This window comes from Salmo trutta, chromosome 21, assembly GCF_901001165.1.
Source record: "Salmo trutta chromosome 21, fSalTru1.1, whole genome shotgun sequence".
Lineage (NCBI taxonomy): Eukaryota > Metazoa > Chordata > Actinopteri > Salmoniformes > Salmonidae > Salmo > Salmo trutta.
This window is the reverse complement of record NC_042977.1, coordinates 10,202,030-10,227,582: the sequence shown is the minus strand read 5'-3', so window position 1 is coordinate 10,227,582 and position 25,553 is coordinate 10,202,030. Positions and strand designations below refer to the sequence as shown.

The 25,553-nt window shown below is 42.7% G+C and overlaps 2 protein-coding genes across 3 annotated transcripts in view; one reads left to right on the top strand and one right to left on the bottom strand.

Moving 5' to 3' along the window:
* Positions 1–203: 203 nt before the first annotated feature.
* LOC115156645 (beta-1,3-galactosyltransferase 2) overlaps positions 204–25,553 on the top strand; it is a 46,055-nt gene continuing 20,705 nt past the window's right edge. Inside the window, exon 1 of one of the 2 annotated variants that reach the window (XM_029704159.1) lies at positions 204–331. The gene's annotated coding sequence lies outside the window, so the exon portion shown is untranslated. Of the gene's footprint in view, positions 332–404; positions 859–25,553 lie in introns of those variants that run through there. The other variant, XM_029704156.1, reaches the window with a different exon arrangement.
* Positions 1,173–25,553, bottom strand: part of LOC115156642 (parafibromin-like) — a 76,648-nt gene continuing 52,267 nt past the window's right edge. The window contains exons 12-18 of the mRNA XM_029704155.1: positions 24,587–24,644; positions 13,226–13,261; positions 13,000–13,087; positions 4,710–4,871; positions 3,175–3,275; positions 2,773–2,914; positions 1,173–2,310 (exon numbers count right to left, since the gene is read on the bottom strand). Of these exons, the coding sequence (XP_029560015.1) occupies positions 2,274–2,310; positions 2,773–2,914; positions 3,175–3,275; positions 4,710–4,871; positions 13,000–13,087; positions 13,226–13,261; positions 24,587–24,644 (624 nt within the window). The 3' untranslated portion in view covers positions 1,173–2,273. The remainder of the gene's footprint in view (positions 2,311–2,772; positions 2,915–3,174; positions 3,276–4,709; positions 4,872–12,999; positions 13,088–13,225; positions 13,262–24,586; positions 24,645–25,553) is intronic.

Below are 25,553 nucleotides of genomic sequence, written 5' to 3'. Positions count from 1 at the left end.
TTCAGGTAAAACAACAACCCAATGTTTATATCCCAGGACAAATTAGCTAGCAACAGCAAGCTAGCTAGATAAATGGCCATACATGTTTGCTTATCGACCTGTCCCTAAATTAATAATTGTTTCAGAGTTGGTTTTGATATTTCATCCTGCGTGTCCTGATCGTGTTTGGTGTGTGGGGATAAAATCAACACGCGCGCGTTGGCAGATGCTCCCGCGGTCTGGTTAGTGTGTGTGGCAAAAGTTCGATATGTAATCAATGTAAAATGGAATTAAAATGACAAAACTCTAAATTAAGGGAGAAGGATAGGCCACAACGACCACGAGCCAACAGGTAGGCTCCTATTTAATATTTCGAATGGAGTTATTTGTAAATGTAGGATGAGAAAGCGAATGCACTGCAGCCTTAGTCAAGCTAGCTAGGGTTAATTATTTTCGTGAAGGGGGTAGCTGCATCCCAATATGGCGACCGGGTGTGTCGAAATAAGTGGGTGTATGGAAAGCGAATCAGCTAATTGGGGCGATTTGTTGGCACTCAAGACCGTTTTGCGTGGCTGATGCACTAGTCAATAACCCGGCGGTCACTGCTCAATGCTCTAGTTTTGTGCCTGCCGACTTGAAGTGCTTCGTACTGGGTATAATTAATGGTAGTGTCACCGGTGCGGTGGTAGGTAGCTACGTGGCCATTTTCTCTCGCATTATTTTATTTGAAGTAGGTTAGAAGCCTACACAATAAATAATATGTATAACCATCTAGACTGTAATACATAGTCTACTACGGTAACAAACGGAACACAGTGCCCTTCACTCCTGCTTGGCAAGTAACGGTAACGGCATGGAAAGTAGCTACCCAGAGTGAAAGTAAGTACACGCATACAACGCATGGAGCAACAGTAGCCTAACAGTTACACCTATAATTAACTTGATCAAAAATACGAAAAGATCATCCGTTTTATAACTGAAAATGTACAATCATCCTCTGACTTAACGGAAGAAAAAAAAAACAGCTCAATCAAAAACCTAATGCCTTTACTGTATTTGTGTTTATAAGTAGTTTTTCTATCTATCAAGTACCCAGATTTTTTCATGATAAGATCATGAGGGCAGGAAAAACGTCAGGTCCAAATAGAAACCCAACTCTGCATGGTAAAGAAAGCGAAAGGAGATTTAAACTGCAACACAGACGAAACACTTTTTCCGTCTACCAACTTTTATTATCCATTTGCACTGTGAACACATCAAATAAAGCAATGTCCATCATCATTCCTTTCGTTTGCACAACACCAACTAAAAACAACAAAACAACTTTACATCGTCATGTAGTTACCAAAGTGGTGTGCAGTTGCAAAAATAAAATACAAAAACAAGGCGCAAATATTGGAATTTACTGTCAGGAACATTTGAACCCATCTATCGCGCAATCATTAGCTTTGTTATGCATCAAGAACAAGATACCTAGCTTCTTTGATCTTCAAAGTCTGGCTCATATATCATCATATATACATTTGGATCACATGGAAAGTCGTCGCTCAGATGCTCCTTGGCTATATGACTGAATACCTAGGCTCTTTCAAACTAGTATTCTGTCCCAAATGGCACTCTATTCCCTTCATAGAGCACTGTAGTGCACTATTTAGGAAATAGGGTGCCAAATCGAAAGCACCTAGTAAAAAAGTAGAGACAAATGTTCCTATCGTAAGGAAGTAAAAACACCAGAAAATGAAACTGACAAAGAGGTCTCGTATCCCTTATTGCCAGCAGTGATTTTTATTTGTACCACCAGATTTCCAAAGGGCTTCTTATCCAGCTCATGTTTCACATGGAATTTACAAGATCCATTTCACAAAGGAAATAGTATGGGAAGTTGTTTTCCCCACCTCCATCTATCCATCCCCCTTCCGCTCTCCATCTCACTCGCTCTTCAATCTGTCTCCACAGTAAAACGCTAGACTGTTAGAAAATATAGTTTTTGTATATTGTACATAGGAACTTGAAAAACATGGGAAGCTCCAACCTCCCTCCCCTTCCCAATGTCCAGACATACTGTATCTGCTGCTTCCATCTATGAAGACCAGGTAGAAAGTATTTTCCTGAATGACTATCTGAACACGTGGGTTTATTCTGGGACCCCAAAGTGCTGGTGGGGGGGTGTTGTGGGCCCGTGGGTCTCCTTTCTCATCTAGTGGTAGTCCTGGTGGGGAGGGCGGCTAGGTTTGGGGCGGGAGTTTATAAATGCCTTGACGGGACCTGTGGAGGAAGGAGGCCATGGTCCAGGCTCAGAACCTCAGGTGCGACTTGTGTTTCACCATGTATCTGTAGAGGGAACAGGAAGAGAAGATGGCATGTGGTCAGAAGGAGCTCATGCATTCTACTGTCATCCCATTCAAATATAAATCCCAAATATTTCTATAACCACAGAGTATATGAAGTATACACTTTTACAGAGAATATTATTTAACTCAATGTACATGAGTGCTAACATTTACATGGAAACTTATCTTCCAGGGTTAGGGTCAATTCCATTTCAATTCAGAAAGTAAATCAAATTCCAACACCACATTTTCCCAATTGAAGAGAATTGGAATTCAGTGCATTTCCAGAATGAATTTTAAATATAATACATTTTTTCAGAAATATTTTAAGTAATTTCATTGAAAGGATAGACCAGTATAGAAACAGGGAAGGGAGAAGGGTTTTCATAAGGTATAGGTGGGTTTGGTATCAACCCCATTGTGTCATGAACATACATGTACACAACGTGCTATCAAAACACACCTGTCGAGGGTCTCCCAGAACTTCAGGAACATGGGCCGGTCGAGATGGCGCTTGTGGTGGCTCAGCTCCAACACGGTCACATCCCACTTCTGCACATTGGGGTCCATCTTCTGCTCATCATACTTCAGATGGAAGGCTCGGACTGCAGGGTGACCACAACCACACAGTCAATTAGGTAGGACCAATACTCGTTTCGAGACATGGGTTGGACAGGTTAGCTCAAATACATTAACTTAAGTCCATCTAAAGGGATCACAGGTTAGTAGCCAAAGAACTGTATGGGTAGCACTTTACAGTTTGAAATAACTGGGTAACCATTTACCTGTAACAAGACATACAATGACCTTGTCGAAAGTAAAGTGCTACCCCTGTATGTATAAGAGCAAGTGGGAGGAATCTCACTTTTAGCGAAAATGTCCACAGGAGATCCGTCAGGTAGCAGCCACGGCCAGCCCTTGAACTGCCAGGCAGGGCCTTGCACGAACACGGCCACCACGCGATCCCTGCACAAACACACAACCTCTAGTGTGAAAACAATGAATACAAAATGAGACCGTTTTGCATGTGTGGCACAGTAAAATGGGAGTAAGTGTCGCACAATCGTCACATTGTAAGCCAGATGTAGAGAGGATGTATAGTCATTTGTGGCCATGGGGTAAGTTTTGAAGGGCTGGTTGCTCAAGTGGTGTAGTGGTACGTGGATTTGGGTCAAGTACTTTCATTTACAGCTGACCATTACCACAATATCGTGAGGTACTGTCGATCATGTAGTACTATTGTGTCTACACACACAAGTCACATATTGCTCTTCAAGAGCATTCCACGCCAGGATTGTGCAACATTTGCCCATTGCTCTTTTCAAAATTCTTCAAGCTCTGTCAAATTGGTTGTTGATCATTGCTAGACAACCATTTTCAGGTCTTGCCATAGATTTTAAAGTAGATTAATGTCAAAACTAACTTGGCCTCTCAGGAACATTCACTGTCTTCTTGTTAAGCAACTCCAATGTATATTTGGCCTTGTGTTTTAGGTTATTGTCCTGCTGAAAGGTGAATTCATCTCTCAGTGTCTGGTGGAAAGCAGACCAGGTTTTTCTTTAGGATTTTACCTGTGCTTAGCTCCATTTCGTTTCTTTTTTATCCTGAAAAACTCATAACATACCCATAACATGATGCAGCCACCACTATGCTTGAAAATATGGAGAGTGGTGCTCAGTAGTATGTTTTATTGGGTTTCCCCAAACATAACACTTTGTATTCAGGACAAAAAGTTACTGATTTGCCACATTTTTTGCATTGTTGCATGTTTTGAAATATTTTAATTCTGTACAGGCTTCCTTTTCACTGTCAATTAGGTTAGTATTGTGGAGTAACTACAAGGTTGTTTATCCATCATCGGTTTTCTCCTATCCCAGCCATTAAACTTGTAACTGTTTTAAAGTCACGGTTGGCTTCATGGTGAAATCCCTGAGCGGTTTCCTCCTCTACGGCAGCAGTTAGCAAGGACACCTGTATCTTTGTAGTGACTGGGTGTATGAATATGCCTTCCAAAGTATAATTAATTAATAGTTAAGCACAATTTAAACTTGCCATAACAAAGAGGTTGAATACTTATTGACAAGACATTTCAGCTATTAATTTGTAAAAAATTGAAAAACATAATACCCCATAATGACAAAGGTGAATTGAGTGTAGGCCAGTGAAAAAAACCCTCAATTTATTCAATTTTAAATTCAGGCTGTAACAACAAAATGTGGAAAAAGTTGAGGGGTGGGAATACTTTCTGAAAGCACTGTATTTATGGAAGATCATGAATGGTCATGTATGTTCATAATGTGGTTATGTATGGTCCTGGTGACACGATGGCTGGTCAATGATACAGAGTGGAATGTATGTATCGAAGATGCCAAATGGTCATGTACGGTGGTGGTGACTCACCAGTCCTGCGGAGCTAGTTTGAGGGGCTGGTCGATGACCCTGTAGGGCACGGTGACGCTGAGCGTGGCCCCCCCGGGCTGGATCTGGTCCTTGCGTCTCTGGAGCAGCACCTCGTTGTCCCGCTGGACGCCCTGCTTCTTCTTCTCCTCTGGCGTCACAAACCTCACGGAGAGGGGAGGGAGAAGAGTAATGGCTAATGCATACGATACAAAACCTCCGTCAAGAATATATTACTGTTAGCAAGGCAAAAAAAAGTATTGGTGACTATGCAATGTTGTTTTCAACATGATTCTAATATAGGGATTTTTAAGTCCAACATATGTGAAGTATTTTTTTTAAAGAAATGTTTATTGGTACCTAGTGGATCAATGTTGCAGTCTTGTGTGTGATAAGATGAAGTTACTAAGTGTCCTGATTAATGAAGTGTTATTATTCATTTCCAGCACAGCTATTTTAGCCCAGTCTGAATTGTTCCCACTTGGCCGTCACTCCTTCCCTCCATTTCCTTTCTTGCATGCTACCATACAAAACAATTCCTACAATCTTCTACCCATGAAACTAACTATAGCCTACATACCAAAAAAAAATAACATCCCAGTAGTTTGTTGTTGTTGCCCGTTTTAAAAAAACTTGGTAACTGCTAGCCTCTCCACACACACACACAACACACACACACACACCCTACTGTACTCTCCCTACCACATTCACTGTACAGTATAGCCGAGTATATGTATAGACAACATACCAACAACAAAAAAGTGAGCACCCCCCCCCCTTTTCACGCATTATTTGGTCTGTTTACAAATGCAACTCTACACAGAGTCAGGCAGTAGACTGGGTTGGTAGCTAAGGGTCATATTCATTAGGCACTAAACAAGAAACTAATTGAAACGGAGGAACTTCCTGGACTTAAGCCAATAATAAACGCTAAGTGTTTTCAACACTTCTGGGAATCCCTCAAAGCATACTCGACATACCAGACTGGGGTTTGGAAAGTCAATGGGAGAAGTGAAAAAGTCTTCATCAGTTTATTTTTTCAAAATCTAAAAAAATGCAGTCTACATAGATTTCTGCCAATTTCTTAAAGGCCCAGTGCAGTCAACGTGATTTGGAAAGTATTCAGACCCCTTCCCCTTTTCCAAAATTTGTTACGTTACAGCCTTATTCTAAAATTGATCAAATAAAAATCCTCAATCCACACACAATACCCCATAATGACAAAGCGAAAACAGGGTAAGATTTTTTTTTGCAAATGTATAAAATGTAATAAAAAACCCGACTTATTTACATAAGTATTCAGACCCTTCGCTAAGAGACTCAGGTGCATCCTGTTTCCAATGATCATCCTTGATGTTTCTACAACTTGGAGTCCCCCTGTGGTAAATTCAATTGATTGGACATGATTTGGAAAAGGCACACACCTGTTTATATAAAAGGTCCCACAGTTAACAGTGTATGTGAGAGCAAAAACCATGCCATGGGGTCGAAGGAATAGCCCACAGAGCTCCGAGACAGGATTGTGTCGAGGCACAGATCTGGGAAAGGGTACTATCAAATGTCTGCAGCATTGAATGTCCAAGAACACATTCTTTTGGAACCACAAAGACTCTTCCTAGAGCTGGCCACCCGGCCAAACTGAGTAATCGTGAGGAAAGGGCCTTGGTCACGGAGGTGACCAATAACCCAATGGTCACTCTGACGGAGATGGGAGAGCCTTCCAGAAGGACAACCATCTCTGCAGCACTCCACCAATCAGACCTTTATGGTAGACTGGCCAGAGGGAAGCCATTACAGAATAAAAAGCACATGACCACCTGCTTGGAGTTTGCCAAAAGGCACTTAAAGGACTCTGACAATGAGAAACAAGATTCTCTGGTCTGATGAAACCAAGATCTAACTCTTTGGCCTCAATGCCAAGCGTCACTCTGGAGGAAACCTGGCACCATCCCTACGGTGAAGCATGGTGGTGGCAGCATCATGCTGTGTGGATGTTTTTCAGTGGCAGGGACTAGGAGACTAGTCAGGATTGAGAGAAAGATGAATGGAGCAAAGTACAGAGAGATCCTTGATGAAAACCTGCTCAAGAGCGCTCAGGACCTCAGACTGGGGCGACGGTTCACCTTCCAACAGGACAACGCTTCGGGACAAGTCTCTGAATGTCGTTGAGTGGCCCAGCCAGAGCCCGGATTTGAACCCGATCAAACATCTCTGGAGAGACTTATCACATTTACATAACTATTCAGACCCTTTACTCAGTACTTCGTTTAAGCACCTTTGGCAGCAATTACAGCCTCTAATTATCTTGGGTGTGATGCTACAAGCTTGGGGAGTTTGACATTGCACACATGTCTAAACCTGTTTTTGCTTCGTCATTATGGGGTATTGTGTAGATTGATAAAAACATAATTTAATCCATTTTAGAATAAGGCTAACAAAATGTGGAAAAAGTCCAGGTGTCGGAATACTTTCAGTAAACACTATATACAGTATCAGTCAAAAGTTTGGACACCTACAAGGGTTTTCTTTATTTGAATTATTTTCTACATTGTAGAATAATAGTGAAGACCTCAAAACTATGAAATAACACATATGGAATCATAAGAGATTCTTCAAAGTAGCCAACCTTTGCCATGGACAGCTTTCAACACTCTTGGCATTCTCTAAACCAGCTTCATGAGGTAGTCACCTGGAATGCATTTCAATTAACAGGTGTGCCTTGTTAAAATTTAATTTGTGGAATTTCTTTCCTTAATGCATTTGAGCCAATCAGTTGTGTTGTGACAAGGTAGGGGTGGTATACAGAAGGTGGCCCTATTTGGTAAAAGTCCATATGGCAAGAACAGCTCAAATAAGAAAGAAGTGACAGTCCATTACTTAAGACATGTAGGTCAGTCACTCCGGAAAATGTCAAGTTTCTTCAAGTGCAGTCGCAAAAACCAAACGCTATATTGAAACTGGCTCTCATGAGGACCGCCACAGGAAAAGACCCAGAGTTACCCTCTGCATTAGAGGTAAGTTCATAGAGTTACCAGACTAATAAATTGCAGCCCAAATAAATGCTTCACAGGATTCACGTAACAGACAGATCAACAGTTCAGAGGAGACTGTGTGAATCAGGCCTTCATGGTCAAATTGCTGTAAAGAAACATCTACTAAAAGGACACCAATAAGAAGTAGAGACTTGCTTGGGCCAAGAAACTCCAGCAATGGATATTAGACCAGTGGAAATCTGTCCTTCGGTATGATGAGTCCAAATTTGAGATTTTTGGTTCCAACTGCTGTGTCTTTGAGATGCAGAGTCGGTGAACGGATGATCTCCGCATGTGTGGTTCCCACTGTGAAGCATGGAGGTGTGATGGTGCTTTGCTAGTGACACGGTCAGTGATTTATTTAGAATTCAAGGCACACTTAACCAGCATGGCTACCACAGAATTCTGCAGCGATACGCCATCCCATCTGGTTTGCGCTTAGTGGGACTATTATTTGTTTTTCAACAGGACTATGACCCAACACACCTCCAGGCTGTGTGAAGGCTATTTGACCAAGAAGGAGAGTGATAAAAAGCTGTATCGATGACCTGGCCTCCACAATCACCTGACCTCAACCCAATTGAGATGGTTTGGGATGAGTTGGACCGCAGAGTGAAGAAAAAGCAGACAACAAATGCTCAGCATATGTGGGAAGTCTTTTAAAACTGTTGGAAAAGCATTCCAGGTGAAGCTGGTTGAAAGAATGCCAAGAGTGTGCAAAGCTGTCATCAAGGCAAAGGGTGGCTATTTTGAAGAATCTCAAATATAAAATATATTTTGATTTGTTAAACACTTTTTTGGTTACTATATGATTCCAAATGTGTTATTTCATAGTTTATGTCTTCTCTATTCTACAATGTAGAAAATAGTAAAAATAAATAAAAACCCTAGAATGAGTCAGCGTGCAAACTTTTGATTGGTACTGTGTGTGTGTGTATATGCGTATTTTTCACACTACGAGGTTGGAATAATACTGTGAAATTGTTAAAATTATGTCCTTTTGGGGTAAGAGAGGTTTAAAATTGGTTGGTAAATCAGTTAATAAACTAATAAGAAAGAGTTAAACCTCTCTACCAACTACTAGTTTTCAATTTTCCACTCCCCACTCAGACCACTCCCAGACAGTCCTGCATTGAACTTTTAAATAGCTGAACATGCCATTACTACAACACTGTTCAAAAACAATAACTGCTTCATATTGAAGGAGTGCCTTTGATTTGCCGGCCTGCACATGGGCAGTTCGGGTCAACACGACCGTTAGACCCAGTGATGCATTTCTGTGCATGAGCTTAGCTTGCTATAACATCGCCTACAAGTGTGATCGGGGATGTCTATTGGACCGCTTCATGTTTATTCTTTGACGATAAATAAGGCCCATAAACGCACATTTTCTCCTAGTGAAAATCCTATGTGCAGCTATGGTTGCAATGTTTATAAGGAGCTGTCATGTGTTCACAGAGCAGAGGGTAGGTAGCTGGGCCCTGTGTTCTGCCCTCAGGGCTCTCTACCTGTATATCAATTAAACACAGGTTCCTGTTCAGTACTTTATGCTTTGATAATGACCTTGCCAACACCCAGCCTCCCAGAGAAGCATAAATATTCTGCATGTATCGATAAACTGGATTACCAGGGTTGAACACCAATAGGATTCATCCACCGTGTTTTTCATATAGGTTCTCACACACACACACACACACACACACACACACCAGGGTTTCCATTAGCCGCCAACTGCCAGCTTTTAGCCCCCCACCAAATAAATGAAAAGTCGATAAATCAAACTGTTGCCAGCCAAAATGTACAGGAGGAAAAAAATACATTGCAAAATAATGCACTTTATTCATTGATGGAAATAGGTTACCAGTCTATAGCTTAATTTCCATAATTTTGTGGAATTAAATGGGCTTGTGTATATTTTAATTAGTCATGTATATTATTTATCCAACACAACTATCACACAGCAGGATTTCTTCAACAGCTCCTCAGCTGATTGCTGCTGGACTAAAACATGTGCTTAATTGTGCCCATTCACTGCGCAACAATTCTAAATACATTCGCCTGTTAACTGTTTTGCTGCACAATTAAAGAGCTACTATTTTTATTTCTCAACTGGTAATTGAAGTTCGCCTCCCATTCACCATGCAAGCGCAGGCAACACCCAACACTTTTTACAATGTGAGCTGAGGCAGGATGTATTTCTAAAACATACTTAATTGTTTGAAACCTGAATGTTTTATTTAAAATTATGACGCATGTCTTACCTTGCTTCATAGTAGCCTATAGGCAAAATCCAACCATGGAAACGTGGAGGCAATTCTTTTATAAAATGACTAGGCGCGCATAAGTTTCAAGTTTACCATTTCTACCAGTTGTGGATTTTCATTAGGCACATTTTTATGGAACAGTTTAAATTCAATAATAAGGATTTAGTTTCTCAAAATCATTGTCATGTGGTTAATCATTAAAATCTGAATTAAAATTATAATAAAAAAGTTAAGTCAACTTATCACCAGCCTCTGCCATATGGACCCATTGATAAACCATGATCATTTGCGGCTAATAAAAAAGAGCGCATGGAACTCATGCTGCCAATGCAGCAGAAGGCCTATAACTTCCATTGCTCTTTCACACCGAGGATTGGTGAATATCGAGGGGTAGATTGTTGGAAAGATTATTCAAATGGCTTACTGTGAGGAACTATAGTTAATATACTGCTCAAAAAAATAAAGGGAACACTAAAATAACACATCCTAGATCTGAATGAATTCTTTACATAGTTGAATGTGCTGACAACAAAATCACACAAAAATAATCAATGGAAATCCAATTTATCAACCCATGGAGGTCTGGATTTGGAGTCACACTCAAAATTAAAGTGGAAAACCACACTACAGGCTGATCCAACTTTGATGTAATGTCGAATGAGGCTCAGTAGTGTGTGTGGCCTCCACGTGCCTGTATGACCTCCCTACAACGCCTGGGCATGCTCCTGATGAGGTGGAGGATGGTCTCCTGAGGGATCTCCTCCCAGACCTGGACTAAAGCATCCGCCAACTCCTGGACAGTCTGTGGTGCAACGTGGCATTGGTGGATGGAGCGAGACATGATGTCCCAGATGTGCTCAATTGGATTCAGGTCTGGGGAACGGGCGGACCAGTCCATAGCATCAATGCCTTCCTCTTGCAGGAACTGCTGACACACTCCAGCCACATGAGGTCTAGCATTGTCTTGCATTAGGAGGAACCCAGGACCAACCGCACCAGCATATGGTCTCACAAGGGGTCTGAGGATCTCATCTCGGTACCTAATGGCAGTCAGGCTACCTCTAGCGAGCACATGGAGGGCTATGCGGCCCCCCAAAGAAATTCCACCCCACACCATGACTTACCTTACCCACCCCCTAACCGGTCATGCTGGAGGATGTGGCAGGCAGCAGAACGTTCTCCACGGCGTCTCCAGACTCTGTCACATGTGCTCAGTGTGAACCGGCTTCATCTGTGAAGAGCACAGGGCGCCAGTGGCGAATTTGCCAATCTTGGTGTTCTCTGGCAAATGCCAAAAGTCCTGCACGGTGTTGGGCTGTAAGCACAACCCCCACCTGTGGACGTTGGGCCCTTATACCACCCTCATGGAGTCTGTTTCTGACCGTTTGAGCAGACACATGCACATTTGTGGCCTGCTGGAGGTCATTTTGCAGGGCTCTGGCAGTGCTCCTCCTGCTCCTCCTTGCAGAAAGGCGGAGGTAGCGGTCCTGCTGCTGGGTTGTTGCCCTCCTATGGCCTCCTCCACGTCTCCTGATGTACTGGCCTGTCTCCTGGTAGCGCCTCCATGCTCTGGACACTACGCTGACAGACACAGCAAACCTTCTTGCCACAGCTCACATTGATGTGCCATCCTGGATGAGCTGCACTACCTGAGCCACTTGTGTGGGTTGTAAACTCCGTCTCATGCTACCACTAGAGTGAAAGCACCGCCAGCATTCAAAAGTGACCAAAACATCAGCCAGGAAGCATAGGAACTGAGAAGTGGTCTGTGGTCACCACCTGCAGAACCACTCCTTTATTGGGGGTGTTACATTGTGTTGTTTAAGCGTTCCCTTTATTTTTTTGAGCAGTGTATATTATTATTTGCAATGGATGTTAAAGAAATACTTCCCTACACTTCTGCGCAGCAGCCCAGGTACTTCTATGCGTGCGCCATCAGGACAGAGAAACCATACAAATGCTCATTGCTCACATGGAGCACTCCAAACAAAAGACAATGAAAAAAAAACATAATTTATGAGATTTGTTAGTTTATGAAATAAACCAAAACTTGTTTCTCACAAGTGTAGCAGGTTGTGAAATCTGCAATCGTTTCCACTCCGAGAACGATAAATTAAATGAATGTAATCAAATGATGTGGATTAATTGATAAAAACAAAACAAAAAAGGGCATTATAAAATGAAACAATGGATGCGCAAGAACTGGCAGGTGACAGCTGATCCATTCTGGAGACAGACTCGCCTGAATCTCCACCACACACCAATCCCCTTCTAGTCTCAACATATGAAATTATATTCAAGACACATTATCATCACACATTTTAGAAGCTTTGACAACTCAATAATCAGCTAGGCATGCTGCCCAAATTGCGGGCTTCCCAAATAAGCATAGTTTGAAACAATCCACAGCAACCAAAAAATTAAGCTAATGATCCACGACTCCTCTGTGGCCAAGTCATGCTTTCTGGTGAAGTATTTTTGAATTATTTTATTTATTTCTGTATAGACAGGAGCAATTATATAATTTCAGCAAATGTATTTCCACTTCCCTATTGGACCCACCGCTATGCCATTTCTCTCCTGTTCTATTGATTTTCAGATGAACTTTCTTTGTCCAGAAGCCAAAGGCACAATCCTAGTCATATTAGCAACACATCCTAGTTGTTGCATCTTTAGATCCGCCCTCTAAGTTTCTAACATAGATTTGCATCTCTGTCACATATAGAACTGCTATCAGGTGCGCTGTTTACAATGGTGTTGGCAAAATGTATTGGCTGCTTCATTACATTAGTTGCAAGTTCTGTTAAGATACATGAACATAATCGAAATTTGATTTATGTCATTCTGAGCACCATGGGTGGATGCCCTAATGAGTTATGCATCCATATGGGCCCGGTAAATTTCAGAAATGACCCGATAAATTCAAATCTTCCCGGTCATGTTGTCAGACGCCACATTTTCCTAAAAGAAATCCTGGCGCAGACACATTCTACTTACTTGAGGTCCTGCAGTAGATCCTTGGCATTGAGCATGGTGATGAGGGATGTGGTGGCCGCTGGGATGATGACGATGGGGGTCCGAGAACCTTTAATGAAACAAACACAATGTATATGTTTTAGTTCATCTATTACCATTTATCAACATTCATCAATAACACGCGCACACACACACACGCACACACACACACACACACACACACACACACACACGTAGCAGTACATACCCTTCTTTTGATTTGGTGGGGGTCTGGCTTGGGAAACTGGAGGAGAAAAAAAAAGAATCAGTGACAGAAAGAACCGATATCCCATTATTAGCCATGTGCTGCAAAAATTATAAAATTTGACAACAGATAAGACGATGAACAGAGGAAATGACAGCTCTGGCTTGTGTCCTGAATTAAGTGAAACGGACAGGCATAAACCAGGTAAAGCTAATGCACTCATTTTCTGATCAAATTTAAAAAACCCTTCAAGGAGTTAGTTTACCTCAGACATGCACAGCTGTAACGATGTCAAGTTTGTCTGGTTCCGAGACGAGCTTTAGCCATTGGATCCAATGAGTAGTGGAGCAGCTACTCTTGGTATGATTTGTATATTTCACAGAAGCAAAGCGCCAATTTTTTTTGTAGTTAAAACACATATCCACAAAGCATCTCTGTCCCGAAAGTTCTGATCCGAGATCAGGTCACCCCCATCAATGTAATCTTATTCATTATAATCTAAAAGGCAAATCTGATCCTATATGAGCACTCCTACCCAGATCTCATCTAACAGAGCAATGTGTGTGATATGAAGAGCCCTGCGAGCTACAGTACGTTACAGGCCTAGTGAGACTTCCAAAAATAGATTTGCTGTTATCTTTTTAACGCTCACATCTCTTTTCAACCGTTTTTCCATCAAGGACACAAAACAGCATTGATCCTACCTCGATTATTAATAGCTTACTTGACACACCGTGTTGCATTAATGCAAAAACAAAGAATAAGCAAAAGGGAAAGACATTGAAATGTGGGGTTCACAAATCAAAGGGAAGAAAAACGTGGTGTCATTAAATAGACATAACACTCAAATCGAAATGTGTCAGATATTATAACTCAAGTGGTCATCGGAGTCCACAAACCAGGCCATTTTTAAAGATGCAGCTATATCCCACAATCCAAAATGAATGGAAAAGGTAAGCGCCATGTAACTTCCAGATTTGCTGTGCTTATCTTTTTTGGCAGCTGGGTCTACACAATCAATGGTGTGGTATGTGGACTCATCTTGATATTAGACTACAGTCAAATAAAATCATGTCCAAGTTCAGACCAGAAAAAGTAATGTCCCTTTAAACCAGTGTTAATTTCATCAACAATAACTGAGAAAATACTTGTGAACCTTTTTCCCCCCTGACTAAAGCTATGACGATGAGATGCCCTGGAGAAAACGATAACTATTATTAATGAATTTTCATTTTAGTCAACGAAAATGTGACATGAGAATTCCACGTGAGACTAATGCGCATTTCATTTGACATGAAGCAGCTTTTTTTTACCCGTTTTGTCCAATCCTAAGCATACATGCATGCAGAATATTTAATGCAATCCTCTCATTGGCAGAATTGACATCTTTCAGTTGCACGGTCTGATTGAGCTGATCTGCCCGGCTCTCCCACACAGCTCCCAGGCAGTCACTTTAGTCACTCGTCAATCTTTTGAACTGATGCGAAGCCAGAACACTTGACTTGTAACTAACCTAAAAACAATGTTTACGCTCTCCTTTTCATGTAGGCTATTTTTGTTTTGATCACATCAGAAGCTCTAGTTTCCCATATGCACTGTTATTCATTCAACTGTGCTGCTGCTCTTGCACCTGTCGTGGAAATGGATGTATACTGAGAGACTCATTTCTTCAAACAATCACCTTTATTTAATATTGATTCATTATTACAATAATGCAGTTGGTCAGCCACACACTCTAAAAGGTGTTTTGCCAAGAGCTTAACCTTTAATAAAAAAACAGATCTTATATAGGAGACCCAAAAATGCTTAGTCATGGCTGCTTCCACCCCTCCATGCAGATCGGGGGCACCATCCTGGGTTCATCCTGTGGTCACCTGCACCCGGTGCCGTTTCCCAGATGCAAGAATGATTGGACACAATAAGGGATTGTTCTACTCTGACCAGGCTCTGTCTATCTTGGGTCACACACATCACATCTATGGAATGCCAGCTGTAGGTAAATTGTCAGCTCAAGCCCCAGAGGCCCAACTCAGTCCCACAGACACAGATGAGAGAGTACTCATCATAGATATTTGATGCATAAACAGTTTTAAACATAATCTTGTAATTTTTCTCTCACTCACCGCGGTCCGTAAATGAGTTGCGGTTGCTTATTTCCTAATGGAAAAAATGCTATTTGATGAATATTATGAGTACAGTAATACTTCTGGCATTTTTTGGAAAGCTCAATTTCCCCCCTTTTCAAATAAACCACCAATTTACCCCCTTGATGGTTATGATGGGGAGAAAAGCAGAGCTGTAAATTGTTTAACCTGTAGCCAAGGCTTTATAGCCAATATGGTTAATTATGGCTGGCATTGGTTACAATCTGCCACAATATCAATGTTGCCAGCCAAGGTATACGAGGGGATAGTAGGCCTAGTTGAACAAGGCTATCTGAATGTGTACGATGGAAGTTAGAGGTAGCCTAAATACTCATTATTTAATAGAAAAAAAAGCACTGACAACGTGACTAAAATGGCTGTGACTAAAACTAGACTAAAATTGTCCAGAGTTTGTCGACTGATAAACTAAAGGATGAAATGACTAAAATGTGACTAAGACTAAAACTAACTAAAAAAGATGCCAAAATGAACACTGCTTTAAACTCCCGAGTGGCGCAGCGGTCTAAGGCACTGCATCTCAGTGCTATAGGCGTCACTACAGACCCTGGTTTGATTCCAGGCTGTATCACAACCGGCCGTGATTGGGAGTCCCATAGGGTGGCGCACCATTGGCCCAGCGTCGTCCGGGTTAGGGTTTGGCCGGGGTAGGCCCATCATTGTAAATAAGAATTTGATCTTAACTGACTAGCCAAATTAAAAACACATTTAAAAAAAAAAGTGGAGTTTCAGTGTTCACTTCTCCAGGCCAGCATTTGTGATGTCTGCTAGTTTATCAAACCAAGCTCATCTATTAATCTACACAAGCAGAGTAGTGGAAATGTATAACATTCTGCCTGTCAGGCTATCTGTTATGAAATCCCTGCCGGAGACTCTTAGCACACCATCTCGCAGCCTTCTCTCAGGGATACAAACTCTGCAACTTTCTAACTCTTGCAGTAGGCTCCCCTCCCCCTCAGGAGCTTAGCAGGCTAGGCTATGGGTCGCACCTCTGGCCTTCACACCCCTGGCCCTAGCCAAACAGATTGGTTGCTAGGGGTCATGGTTGCCTGGGGCCTTATCACAACGTGGGCTCAGCCAATCACAGGCAATTCCCGACTCCCCCTCTTGCCTCTTTCAAGCAGTCACAGAGCAACAGCTGGACTCATATCTCTGGACTTGTGGGATGGTGTGCGTGCACAAAGTGAGTTGTGACATTTGTATATTGTTCTTCGTAGTTAGCTGTTACCATTGGTGTATGATGCCTTTGTGTATAGCTGTTTAGTAATACCTGTATGTGCAGGTAGCATATCAAGGTTCAATCAGTCCTTCCTTTGTTAATAGCCTTGTTGCTCTACTTGTGCTATCAGTTACTGTATTGTGTACAGTGCATTCATTACCTCGGTTTCTTTTGTTTCAGAACCACTACCTTTCCATGTATATTTCATCTGTGTGTGTGTCAAAGTACCCTTGTCTGTGTAACTTTGAGGTTGCCTTATTCACCTCTAACTGGGGGACGTGCTAGTCAGCCCAAAAGGAGATTCGCTCTTTCACTATCGCTCACAACGTTGACGCACACTACATGCACAGGGGCATTGTCATGCTGAAACAGGAAAGGACCTTCCCCAAACTGTTGCAATCAAGTTGGAAGCACAGAATCGTTTGGAATGCCATGGTATGTTGTAGCATTAAGATTTCCCCTTCACTGGAACTATGGGGCCTAGCCCAAAGCATGAAAAACAGCCCCAGACCATTATTCCTTCTCCACCAAACTTTACAGTTGGTAGTATGCATTGGGGCAGGTACCGTTCTCCCAGCATCCTCAAAACACAGATTTGTCCGTCGGCCTGCCATATGGTGAAGCGTGATTCAGCACTCCAAAAAAAAAACGTTTCTACTGCTCCAGGGCGAGCTTTACACCACTCTAGCCGACGGTTGGCATTTCGCATGATGATCTTAGGCTTGTGTGTGGCTGCTTGGCCATAGCAACCCATTTCATGAAGCTCCTTCCAGAGGCAGTTTGGAACTCGGTAGTGAGTGTTGAAACCGAGGACAGAATTTTTACGTACTGCGCGCTTCAGCACTCACCGGTCCAGTTCTGTGAGCTTGTGTGGCCTACCACGTCGCAGCTGAGCAGTTATTGTGAAGTGGAAATGTCTAGAAGCAACAACAGCACTTAGTTGACCAGGGCAGACATTTGACAAACTGATTTGTTGGAGAGGTGGCATCCTATGACGGTGCCACGTTGAAAGTCACTGAGCTCTTCAGTAAGGCCATTCTACTGCCAATGTTTGTCTATGGAGATTGCAGACTGTACTCGATTTTATATACACTTGCCAGCAACAAATCCACAAATTTGAAGGCGTGCCCACATACTTTTGTCTATATAGTGCGTGTCACACAAAAACACGCCCCTAAACACACACACAGAGAATGTGACTTCTCTACACAGCCATAGAGATGCCGAATGTCAGAAGGGTATAGCAAAACAGACATGTGATTCATCACGCTGCACAAAGAGCGGGGAAGGGCTGACCTTCAGCTCTGGACCTCATGTTCTTTTCATTTCCAAGATAAATGCCTTGTGTAGGAACAATGACGGACGCTTCATGGCAGCTGCTAAATACTTGTCTGACCGCGTTCCGTGTAGGATGCCGATCACAGAATTGACAGGACGTTTATAACGTTGACGTTTGGCAGCTCTCCTTTCATGAACAATTCAATATACGCATCTAGATCCATAGCCTCTGATACGATATGTGTTAGTGTGATTTGTTTTGGGGAACGAATTCATGCGATTTGGTTTATTACCATCTGCTGCTGATGGGATGACTTCTCGAAGTCGAGTGTGTGTGTAGGAATTAGGGGTAGGGGCAATTTATACTTTTATTCCCCCCACTTATCTGAAACCGCCAACACCCACTGATTAACTTGTCATTTTTGCAGATCAAATGTTGTTGAGCTACTACTGTCAAAATTAATCTTTAGAAATTAGCATGGCATTTAGCAAATTAATATAATTCAGCTTTGAATTATTGCAGTCATAACAGGGTGTCGTGAGAATGCACCTCAAGGCATAAAGAGATTCATAGACAGAACCCTGCAGGGGAGCGAAAGAGATGAGAAACAAGTCAGACATACCACTATAAAGCAACTGGGGGAGTGGAAAATTACTGCTGGGCCCTTTTTTTTGTATAATTACTGCTGGGCCCTTCAAGTTTGTATAACTGTGTATGCATGGGCTTGGTCTCACGAGTAGGTGGTGATGTTGGCAGTTACATCAATATGGGTTGACTGCAAGCATAATAAAAGCAACTTGGACTTTTCCTATTTTGCAGAACTCAGGAGAGACATCAGTTGTATGTTTGATCTTTGACTTCAGTCTACAGCTGTATTTTGATTAAAATTGATATGATTTATAAGTGCACATTTTGAGTATTCATTAAATAGAAGCCCAAGAAAAGAAGCCCAACAGTAGCTAGCTTCACAACACATAACCCGGTCCGGTCGAGCCTCACTAGCCAGACGAAGGTAGCTGGATAACGTTAGCTTTGGTCAACAGGCTTAAGTAGCTGGCTAGCCATTTATTTTCATGAACTGACTTTCAATAGGCGAACAACAAGTGGCAACCTAGCTAATACTTACTCACAAGGATTCCTAAATCATTGCTAAGAATAATGAAAATGACTGCAGTTTCAGGCTGGTTGTATTAGTGCTAGCTTGGTACCAAGCTAAAGCTAGCTACCCCAGAAGTTGCAGTCAAACAAACAATGCTTTATTACTAACACGGTATTGTAAAACACATCGTTCGTGGCTAGTGTTTGCACCGCTTTGACAGTGCTACTGTATCTTTTTTGACACGCAATGACCCAAACGGCGATCCATAGCATGTATGTCGTGAAGCTAATAGTGACGCTATTACTGTTTAACTCCGGTAGGGCAACATCTGAAAAATAGCGCACTTGGTAGTGTGTACTGGTGCTCGACCAGTCGGCAAAAGCCAACATCACCCACGACAGAGAACGGTTGATTGTCAAGGGCAATGAATTCCATTGGCATTTGAGTTGTCTCGCTGAAATTTTCTTACCCTTTCAAATGACTGCTTGATCCACACAGCAGACATTGTGTGGGCTAGGTTAGGAATGCTGTGTTGCACGTGTAGCGCCAAATTTTACGTGGCGTACCCACGTTATATAGGTATGCACGTTAGCTTTGACATCGTTTTTTTAACATCGCCGTTAAACTAGATATCGTCCGATACCGATGTTGGCATTTTTAGCTAATTCCGAAATGTTCACCGATATATCGTGCATCTCTAGTTTAGACCAGGAATCCCCAACTATTTGCACCCACAAATTTTTAGCATATACTTTTTTAAATTGTTGGACATAAGACTGAGAATCAAGAAATCAGCGCCAAGTGATTAACATTTTGGAAATCTGTTCCCAAGTATTCCAACGCATAGAGAAACATTTACTTTTTTTGGTCTACCAGCCACTGTTGCAGGTAGATAAAGAAAAATCTACCAGCCGCTCAGATTTTTTCAACAAAAACATAAAACGCAACATGTAATGTGCTGGTCCCAAATTTCATGAGCTGAAATAAGATACCAGAAATGTTCCATATGCACAAAAAAAACTTGTTTCTCTAAAACTTTGTTTACATCCCTGTTAGTGAGCATTTATCCTTTGTCAAGATAATTCATCCATCTGACAGGTGTTGCATATTAAGAAGCTGATTAAACAGCATGATCATTACAAAGGTGCACCTTGTGCTGGGGACAATAGAAGGCCACTAAAATGCAAAGTTCTGTCACAACGCCACAAATATGTCTCAAGTTTTGAGGGAGTGTGCAATTGGCATGCTGACTTCAGGAAGTCCACCAGGCAGATGGTGTTGTGTGAGCGAGTGGTTTTCTGTTATCAATGTTGTGAACAGAGTGCCTCATGGTGGCGGTGGGGTTATAGTATGGGCTGGCATAAGCTACGGACAACATACACAATTGCATTTTATCGATGGCAATTTGAATGCACAGAGATACCGTGACGAGATCCTGAGGCCAATTGTCGTGCACTTCATCGAGCTGCCATTTCCTTATGTTTCAGCATTATAAAGCACGGCCCCATGTCGCATTTTCTGAAAGCCGAAAATGTGCAAGTTCTTCCATGGCCTGCATACTCCGACATGTCTCCCATTGAGCATATTTGGGACACTCTGGATCAATGTGTTCTAGTTCCCGCCAATATCCAGCAACTTTGCACAGACATTGAAGAGAAATGGGACCACATTCCACAAGCAACAGCCTGATCAACTCTATGCGAAGGAGATGTGTCGCGCTGCATGAGGCAAATGGTGGTCAAAGTATTCAGACCCCTTGACTCTTTCCACATTTTATTACATTACAGCCTTGTTCTAAAATGGATTTAGTAAAAAAAAAAAATCTACACACAATACCCAATACCCGAAAACAGTTTAGAAATTTCCGCAAATGTGTTTAAAAACAGATACCTTATGTAAATAAGTATTCAGACCCTTAGCTATGAGACGCAAAATTGAGCTCATGTGCACCCTGTTTCAAATGATCATACTTGAGATGTTGGCTCCAATCAAGTTGTAGGAGCCTGTAGTAAATTCAATTGATTAAACATGATCTGGAAAGGCACACACCTGTCTATATAAAGGTCCCACAGTGCATGTCAGAGCAAAAACCAAGCCATGAGGTCAAAGGAATTGTCCGTAGAGCTCCGAAACAGGATTGTGTCGAGGCACAGATCTGGGGAAGGGTACCAACAATTTCTGGAGCATTGAAGATCCCCAAGAACACAGTGGCCTCCATTTTTAAGTAGAAGTTTGGAACCATCAAGACTCTTCCTAGAGCTGGCCGCCTGGCCAAACTGAACAATCGGGGGAGAAGGGCCTTGGTCAGGTAGGTGACCAAGAACCCGATGGTCACTCTGGCAGAGCTCCAGTTCCTCTGTGGAGATGAGAGAACCTACCTGAAGGACAACCATCTCTGCAGCACTCCACCAATCATGCCTTTATGGTAGGGTGGCCAGACGGAAGCCTCTCCTCAGTAAAAGGCACATGACAGCTCGCTTGGAGTTTGCCAAAAGGCACCTAAAGGACTTGCAGACCATGACAGAAGATTATCTGGTCTGATAACCAAGATTGAACTCTTTGGCCTGAATGCCAAGTGTCACATGTGGAGGAAACCTGGAACCATCCCGTCGGTGAAGCATGGTGGTGGCAGCGTCATGCTGTGGATGTTATTCAACGGCAGGGACTGGGCGACTAGTCAGGATCGAGGCAAAGATGAATGGAGCAAAGTACAGAGAGAGCCTTGATAACCTGCTCCAGAGCTGGGGCGAAGCACACAGCCAAGACAACGCAGGAATGGCTTCGGGACAAGTCCCTGAAAGTCCTTGAGCCAGAGCCCGATCAAAAATCTCTGGAGACCTGAAAATAGCTGTGCAGCGACGCTCCCCATCCAACCTGACATAGCTTGAGAGGATCTACAGAGAAGAATGGGAGAAACTCCCCAAATACAAGCTTGTAGCTTCATACCTAAGAAGACTCTAGGCTGTTATTGCTGCCAAAGGGGCTTCAACAAAGTACTGATTAAAGGGTCTAGATACTTGTGTAAATGTGATGCAAGTTCTTTTATTAATACATTTGCAAACATTTCTAAAAACATGTTTTTGCTTTGTCATTATGGGGTAGTGTGTGTATTTATTAGGAAAAAAACGATTTCATCCATTTTAGAATAAGGCTATAACGTAACTGTAATATGAATTGGAACTCAGTAAAATCTTTTAAATTGTTTCAAAATTGTTGTTCAGTGTAAAACAAGAAATCTATTATTAAGAAGTAATATGGTATAGTGGCTCACTTTGTAGATATTCAAGTAAATAACACTAAATTTATGCCTCCAAAAAAATTATCTATGAATGAACTTCACTTACTGCACACAGCTCCCCTACCAGGCAGTGTTGCTGCGTGAGGTGGGATATAGGATTCGTATTTCTTTGTGCAATTAGCTGCTATGAAACAAAACCACAGAAATCATTTGTAAAGAGATACTGCAGCATTTTTCTAACCCTAACTCACGTGTTCATACTTGACTTTTGACTATTTTTATTCACAAATGTAATGCTCGCACTGTAGAGCCTTGCAAATTGACCACCCGCCAACGTGGCTGGCGAAATAGGCATTCTTACTCGCCAATACCTAAATTGACCCGCATTTGGCAGGTGTAAATTTTATTCCCCATCACTGATGCATGCTTAATTTGGATCGGTTTGGGCACCCAGGACGGATGCTTATCGGGACGGATGCTGAATCTTTACATCCCTTACGTTTGGCGAAGGTCACAACCTTGAAGCAACATCAGTTGTCCCGAGAAAGACTTAGAAAGTGTTTCAAACGGCAGGAACATGTTGAAGTAGTACATAGAAAGCTGTCTACATGTACAGTCGTGGCCAAAAGTTTTGAGAATGACAAATATATTAATTTTCACAAAGTCTGCTGCCTCAGTGTCTTTAGATATTTTTGTCAGATGTTACTATCGAATACTGAAGTATAATTACAAGCATTTCATAAGTGTCAAAGGCTTTTATTGACAATTACATGAAGTTGATGCAAAGAGTCAATATTTTCAGTGTTGATCCTTCTTTTTCCAAGACCTCTGCAATCCGCCTTGGCATGTCAATTAACTTCTGGGCCACATCCTGACTGATGGCAGCCCATTCTTGTATAATCAATGCTTGTAGTTTGTCAGAATTTGTGGGTTTTTGTTTGTCCACCCACCTCTTGAGAATTGACCACAAGTTCTCAATGGGATTAAGGTCTGGGGAGTTTTCTGCCCATGGAAAGTGTTATTCATCGCTGTGTTCTTAGGCAAAATTGTGAGTGAGCCCACTCCCTTGGCTGAGAAGCAACCCCACACATGAATGGTCTCAGGATGCTTTACTGTTGGCATGACACAGGAATGATGGTAGCGCTAACCTTTTCTTCTGACAAGCTTTTTTTCTGGATGACCCAAACAATCGGAACGGGGATTCAGAGAAAATTACTTTACCCCAGTCCTCAGCAGTCCAATCCCTGTACCTTTTGCAGAATATCAGTCTGTCCCTGATGTTTTTCCTGGAGAGAAGTGGCTTCTTTGCTGCCCTTCTTGACACCAGGCCATCCTCCAAAAGTCTTCGACTCACTGTGCGTGCAGATGCACTCACACCTGCCTGCTGCCATTCCTGAGCAAGCTCTGTACTGGTGGTGCCCCGATCCCGCAGCTGAATCAACTTTAGGAGATGGTCCTGGCACTTGCTGGACTTTCTTGGGCGCCCTGAAGCCTTCTTCACAACAATTGAACTGCTCTCCTTGAAGTTCTTGATGTGATAAATGGTTGATTTAGGTGCAATCTTACTGGCAGGAATATCCTTGCCTGTGAAGCCCTTTTTGTGCAAAGCAATGATGACGGCACGTGTTTCCTTGCAGGTAACCATGGTTAACAGAGGAAGAACAATGATTCCAAGCACCACCCTCCTTTTGAAACTTCCAGTCTGTTATTCGAACTCAATCAACATGACAGAGTGATCTCCAGCCTTGTCCTCGTGAACACTTACACCTGTGTTAACGAGAGAATCACTGACATGATGTCAGCTGGTCCTTTTGTGGCAGGGCTGAAATGCAGTGGAAATGTTTTTGGGGGATTCAGTTCATTAGCGGGTTCAGTTCATTTGCATGGCAAAGAGGGACTTTGCAATTAATTGCAATTCATCTGATCAATCTTCATAACATTCTGGAGTATATGCAAATTGCCATCATACAAACTGAGGCAGCGGACTTGTGAAAATGAATATATTTGTGTCATTCTCAAAACTTTTGGCCATGACTGTACTGAGTCAACCACTAATTCCAGTCCTTGAGAGTAACAGGGTCTGCAGGCCTGCCCATTACGAACACACGAGATTCAACCAATAAAGGTCTTGAATCAGGTATTTGAGTACTGTTCTGTAATGAAACCATGCACACCGCATTAGGGGTTCAACGTGACGTGGCGTGCAGGGTTTTATTCCAACCCAGCTCTAAAAGGTACTTTTTGGGCCAGGGTTGGTGGTGACTGCTGATACAGGGGTTTTGAATGACTTGGAAAGCTGTCTCTACAAAAGGCCTACTTTTACACAATGTTTTCATGTCATCTGCTTTGGTAGTGACAGATACAGACCTGGTCTGGGGACGGGCTGCAGGGCTGGTGTCTGGGCCTTCCTGGCGGACGCTCCCTCCTGAAACACAAACAAAAACACAACGGTCAACCTACAGCCTGATGAATGAAAAGCCAACCCTACATATTGGCATAGGGTAGGCGAGTTCCATCCAACTCAGACTCGTCTATAACATATTTGACACTACAAGCTTGGCACACCTGTATTTGGGGAGTTTCTCCCATTCTTCTCTGCAGATCCTCTCAAGCTCTGTCAGGTTGGATGGGGAGCGTCACTGCACAGCTATTTTCAGGTCTCTCCAGAGATGTTCGATCGGGTTCAAGTTCAGGCTCTGGCTGGGCCACTCAAGGACATTTAGAAACTTGTCCCGAAGCCACTCCTGCGTTGTCTTGGCTGTGTGCTTAGGGTCGTTGTCCTGTTGGAAGGTAAACCTTCTGCTTCAGAGCGCTCAGGACCTCCTACTGGGGCGGTTTTCATCAAGGATCTCTCTGTACTTTGCTCTGTTCATCTTTCCCTTGATCCTGACTAGTCTCCCAGTCTCTGCCGCTGAAAAACATCCCCACAGCATGATGCTGCCACCACCACCATGCTTCACTGTAGGGATGGTGCCAGGTTTCTTCCAGACGTGATGCTTGGCATTCAGGCCAAAGAGTTCAATCAGACTAGAGAATCTTGTTTGTCATGGTCTGAGAGTCCTTCAGGTGCCTTTGGCAAACTCCAAGCGAGCCGTCGTGTGCCTTTTACTGAGGAGAGGCTTCCGTCTGGCCACCCTACCATAAAGGCCTGATTGGTAGAGTGCTGCAGAGATGGTTGTCCTTCTGGAAGGTTCTCCCATCTCCACAGAGGAACTCTGTCAGTGACCATCGGGTTCTTGGTGACCTCCCTGACCAAGGCTCTTCTCCCGATTGCTTAGTTTGGCCGAGCGGTCAACTCTAGGAAGAGTCTTGGTGGTTCCCAACTTCTTCCATT